The sequence below is a fragment of the Cibotium barometz genome, chromosome 57, assembly GCF_041138505.1.
Source record: "Cibotium barometz isolate CiBa-2024 chromosome 57, ASM4113850v1, whole genome shotgun sequence".
NCBI classification, from domain to species: domain Eukaryota; kingdom Viridiplantae; phylum Streptophyta; class Polypodiopsida; order Cyatheales; family Cibotiaceae; genus Cibotium; species Cibotium barometz.
This window is the reverse complement of record NC_141102.1, coordinates 26075813-26081166: the sequence shown is the minus strand read 5'-3', so window position 1 is coordinate 26081166 and position 5354 is coordinate 26075813. Positions and strand designations below refer to the sequence as shown.

Sequence of the window (5354 nt, the reverse complement as noted above, 5' to 3'; positions counted from 1 at the left end):
AAAGAACTCATGAGGAATATGTTTTGAGATTGAGAGACTTAAAGAGATAATCCTTTGCTACAATTTCGCTAGCATAAGTGTTCCTTATGGTAATATTAAGAAAAACATTTTGCAATGAAGTTCAAATAATTCCTCGTGGTGCATAGTTGACACTAATGTCACCACACACAAATAAGCAAATAGTATGTGATGGCTATGTGTGTAATATGATGTAGGTTCTGTGTAATATGATGTAGGTCCTTAACCACTTCACTCACATCAAGGATATTTAGGAAAATTTAGGGAAATAAGGAACAAGGTCCTTATCAGACCTCGATGGGTCAATTAGGATAGTTGATACCAAAGGATCTCAAATATATACTTACTTTGTCTGGCCTGTGCCTTCCTTATCTCCGCAAACATTGGTTTTTGCCTCTGCCTTTGAAATACTTCTGCTGGTGCTGGGTTTGACATCAGGAAGCATAGGTTCACTTAAGACTTCAAGCTCGTGGACAAAAGTGAGGGTTGGGGAGAAACAATCCGAAGCCCTTGACAAACTGAACCAGTGAGCTTCCTCGAAGCCTCTCCTAACCCACTTATGTTAAATTTCAGGGTTCCATGATACGTGGCACCCCACACGGGCCCGATCACCTGGTCAATGGCCGGTGATGGGCCCATGTGTAGACATGTGTCCATAACATGTTATGGACATGTGTTTATATTATGAGTGTGTATAGTGGATAGATGCTTCGCCTCCCTTGCCAGGGAACTGGGTTCGAATCATCCCAGCAAATGCACGAACATACAAACATGTGTCTATACCCCTTTTGCACCAAGGTCTATTCCGAGGAGGTCACCGGCTAGGTGACCACCCATGCTGGGGCCCGTGGAGTGCCACGTATCATGGCACCCCGAAATTTAACATAAACCCTCCTAACGAGGCTTTGGCCATCTATCTATAATGCTTGGCTACTTGAAGGAACCCCCCCTCTCTCTCTCTCTTTGTGTGTGTGAGAGTGAGAGAGAGGGGGGGTGTGCAGTGCTAGAATTTGAAGGTTGCAATACCCTTCTAAGGGGGTCAAAACCTTCACAAGAAGGGTGAAAACACAATTACCCTTCAAAAGAAGGGAAAGGTAAATAGGGTACCCTTCAAATTCTAGGCCTGGTGGTGTACATCGTGTGTGTCTGTGTTTGTTGACACAAGTTTTTTTGTTTTTATAGTTTTAATGTGCATCGTGTGTGTGTTTGTGGACACAAGTTTTTTTGTTTTCACAGTTTTAATGTGTTTACTTAATGATAGGCAACTTTATATCTCGCAGCCAAGTTTGAACTTCAACACTTGTCTAGAGATTAATGTGTTTTAATGATAGGCAACTTTATATCTCGCAGCCAAGTTTGAACTTCAACACTTGTCTAGAGATTAAGACACCTTAATAACTCGGACACAACTTTTTTTATTTGGACGACACAACTTTATTATTTGGCAGTTCAATGTACTTATCTAGTGATAGGCTACCTTATATCTTGTAGCTTTAGTTAGCTAAGTCTGTATAGAAATTTAGACATGTTTCTAATTCGAATACATTGGATAGCAAGAGGTGGTCACCATAGTATTTACACCATGAAAAAAGGACACATCAATGGTTATAAGTTGAAACCCTTGCAAGCCCATATCTATGCATGTGGACAGGATCGAACCCAGTGATGTTTTGATGGACTTCATACATTCCATGGTGTGTATGGTCACAATTTGAGAAACCTTGATGCAATGCATTGAGTTGCATGGTGTGTATGGTCACAATTTGAGAAACCTTGATGCAATGCATTGAGTTGTCCTCATGGGCATGGAATTCATATATATTGTGTCCATTTATTCCTTGTGAAAACCTTATGGACAAAATGCCATTGGCAAACTCTAACGACCGCTCAATGCAGATCTTCCACCTGAACAAAAGGGGAATGTAGAGTAATTTTCAACAATAGTCCTAGAGGATGTGTTGAATTTATAAAGGATGTGTGCAAGCGAAAGGTGAACAATCAAGTGTAGCTCTAGTAAAAGGTCTTTCAAGAAAACACTAGGGAAGTATGTTAAAGTGCAGCTTTAATTTGTATTAAAGGTTCAAGCCTCCAAGGATGCAAGGTACACATGATTCTATTGAGGAGATGTCAACACTGAAGTTGTGGATTTTATTTGCATTAAAGGTTCAGATGCAAGGAACACATGGTTCTATTGAGGAAATGTCAAAATTGAAGGTGTGGAATTTATTTTAATTCAGGCCTTCATGGATGCAAGGGAAACATGGTTCTATTGAGGAGATGTCAACATTGAAGCACTAAAGTACATGCAAACAAAAGAGACCAAAGTATGTGACATAATTGGTTACTATGGCATTCTCATCAACATCAAATGTATTGCTAAAATCTTCTACATCCAACACTACCTCAAAAAGAACTCATGACGAGGAACATGTTTTGAGATTGAGAGACATGAAGAGAGAATCCTTCGCTAGCATTTCGCCAGCATTAGTTTTCCTTATGGTAATAATTAAAAAAACATTTTGCAATGAAGTTCAAATAATTCCTCGTGGTGCATAGTTGACACTAATGTTACCACACACAAATAAGTAAATAGTATGTGATGGCTATGTGTGTAATATGATGTACGTTCCTAACCAGTTTACTCACATCAAGGAGATTTAGGGAAATTCACCAAGTTTATTGAATGCCCCCAACAATTTTTCCCCGTATGCATGCTTGATTTGAGTGTCATTTTCAATGTTGAATCGTCAACTTCATGCTTTGTGTTGAGTTGAATTTAAAATTTTACATATAGCAACTTTTTTTAATGCCAAAAAGTGCCACAAGCTCCTTAAATAGGGTTGACAAATACTTACCGAGTGGCTATTTAGTGTTTAGGAACAAGCTAGTAGTAAGTATCTTGCCATCAATTTGGGGCTTTCTGTACCAAATTGCAATAAATTATGGCTCATGCCTAAGAGTTTTGTTTTTGTTTTTCGAGCCGGGGTCAGAGATGAGCATGCATCTCTGAGACTCGAGCAGAGAAACGCATTTGTCATTCAATTGGGGTCAACACATAACATCAAAGCGTAATGTACGAAGCATGTACAGAATCCTAGCAACTCCCAAGTCCATGCATTACATAAAAAAACCCTAGCAATTCGTTGAGAAAGTGCATAGCGAGCAGGGTTCGGGAAAAGACGGGTTCGCGTTAGCCTAGAACTTGTTCAACTTCGAGAAAATCCTTCTCAAATTGTTATAAGAAAGAAATAAAACCCTTTCAAATTTTAAAAGTTTTAGTTATATTTTCTAAGTTCACATAGAAAATACCATCTCAAAAATAACAATTTCCTTTTCCCTAAAATTGTTTTCCCGAACCCTGGTGGGGAGGCTTCTACGAAGCTGCACGATTCCGTATGTATGTCGGGCTCCTGGGTGCCTTCTGGGCAAGCCCCAAGAAGCCACAGCGACATTTCCCCAGCCGAAAATCCGAGAAAGGAAAAAATGCAATGAAATTTATAAGCACAAGAAGTGGCTCCTGCATTTGCACACACAAGTGCAGCTATCCTCCCCGGCTCACTCACAGCTGTAAGCTCACCCAAAACAGCCTAACAAGCTGTGATTAGATTTTCTTTTCGCCATACCATAATTTGATATTCTCTCTTCTTCTTCTTCTCCATTGCACGTACTCCCTTAATCTTTTCCCAAAAAGCTCTAACATGATGCATCGCTCTTTCTGCCCTCCCACTTCATACTTGCCTGACCTCGTCTCCCCGTCCACAGCTAGTAGCAGCTGCGTCTCGTTTGAAGAGCGTTCCTCGGCCACACCTCCACCTGCCCTTTGCTTTGATGATGGCCAATCCATCAAATCTGAGGACATTCTTATGGATTGCAGCAGCTTGGAATCCCTTATGGCCAGTGACGAGTCAGTAATCATGCCGGATTGCTTATGGGATAATAATTGGCATCCTTCAGTTGATGAAACCACCTCATTTGCCTGTGATGAAGAAATGATGGCATCACTTAACATGTGGGATAAATGGCTGGATTTTGCAACTCATGAATTGTATCCCTTTGATGAGTCTTCTCTCAGCAATGAGGTCATATCAATGTCGACGGGCAATGGTTCCTGCAGCTTCAATTCCGGCAGCTTCGCACCTACTCTGACGACGGAAAACTTGTACATGCAAGCGTCTCCAACCTACTTTGAAGCATCCTCCTCGACTGCAATTGCAGCCAGTCCACCCCACCTGGACTTGGAGGCTTGCAACAATGCTCTAGGGTAAGTAACCCCCGACTCGGCCATAATTGCAATCAATTAATCAAGCAAAACACAAATTAGTGTAATGCACATCGTATATCAATAAATTAATCTAATTAATTATCGAATGTATAATTTTGCAGGACCAACACAAGCCTTAATATTAACCAGGTTGAAAACACAGAGGTCGACGTAGTGGTCTTTCAAGTGGAATGCAGCAATCCTGCCCTGCACGACGGCTACGTATGGCGCAAATATGGCCAGAAAAACATCAAGGGTAGAAGCTTCCCTAGGTAAGGTTTCCGTAAAACAACCCTTATTACTTCAATTAATGTGCATACCCAGATCATAACTTCATTATATTCGATATAAATTGCTTCTCAAATCTTTATGTGCCTGTACAGGAGCTACTACCGGTGTGCTCAAACGGGCTGCCCCATCAGAAAGCAAACTGAAAGCTCGTCGGAGATGGAAGGCTATGTGGTGATTACATACATCGGCAAGCACAACCACTAACAATGTAATTGAAAGCCCAAGTGAATATTAACACCCATAATCTGTGTAGATTAAGCATCATTATCTGCAGCATTTTGGAGAAATGCAAATAGCAGTCAAAAGCCTAAAAGCCCTGTAAATTCTTTTACCACCACTTAGCCCTGCTGCTGTAAGCCCATCCAGTAAGAGGCATACTATATAGACATTGCTGCGTACTTAATGAAATGTTCAATCATTCTTTTATTTAGCGGCTTGATCCTTCTGGGTAGCGAGAATAAAATTTTGCCCAAGCGTGAACTCAAACGTGACCCAAGCGTGAACTCAAGCGTGACCCAAGCTTGAAAATTATACCTTTTCAAAAATGTAAAAACCCTCCTTTTTCTTCCTCCCCTTTCGCCATGTGAAAGGAAGTAAGTTGTCTTTTTCTCCTCATTGTGTGTAAGTCCATAATACACTTAGCCATGCCCATCTTTGTTTCAATTATGCCAGGCCTTGTTGTTTTCTCTCTCTTTTTTTCCCTTTTTTAAAAAAATTTGGTAAAGTGTCAAGGTTAATTTTGATGGCAGTAAGTGTCTTAGTGGTGTGAGCAATTAATAGGGTA

The 5354-nt window shown here is 40.6% G+C and overlaps 1 protein-coding gene across 1 annotated transcript; it reads left to right on the top strand.

The window, feature by feature from the left end:
• The first annotated feature begins 3567 nt into the window (after positions 1-3567).
• Positions 3568-5069, top strand: LOC147606599 (uncharacterized). The gene is made up of 3 exons (XM_086792103.1): positions 3568-4279; positions 4402-4551; positions 4663-5069. The coding sequence occupies exons 1-3, from the start codon at positions 3717-3719 to the stop codon at positions 4772-4774; spliced, it is 825 nt and encodes a 274-aa protein (XP_086648229.1). The 5' UTR covers positions 3568-3716; the 3' UTR covers positions 4775-5069.
• The last annotated feature ends 285 nt before the right edge of the window (positions 5070-5354 follow it).

What these genes read in the sequence shown, in the direction of transcription:
- LOC147606599 (XM_086792103.1), top strand. Translation starts at nt 3,717, where the DNA reads ATGATGCATCGCTCTTTCTGCCCTCCCACTTCATACTTGCCTGACCTC. An exon ending in GCTTGCAACAATGCTCTAGG is followed by an intron (nt 4,280 to 4,401) that starts GTAAGTAACCCC and finishes ATAATTTTGCAG; the next exon opens with GACCAACACAAGCCTTAATA. An exon ending in AAGGGTAGAAGCTTCCCTAG is followed by an intron (nt 4,552 to 4,662) that starts GTAAGGTTTCCG and finishes GTGCCTGTACAG; the next exon opens with GAGCTACTACCGGTGTGCTC.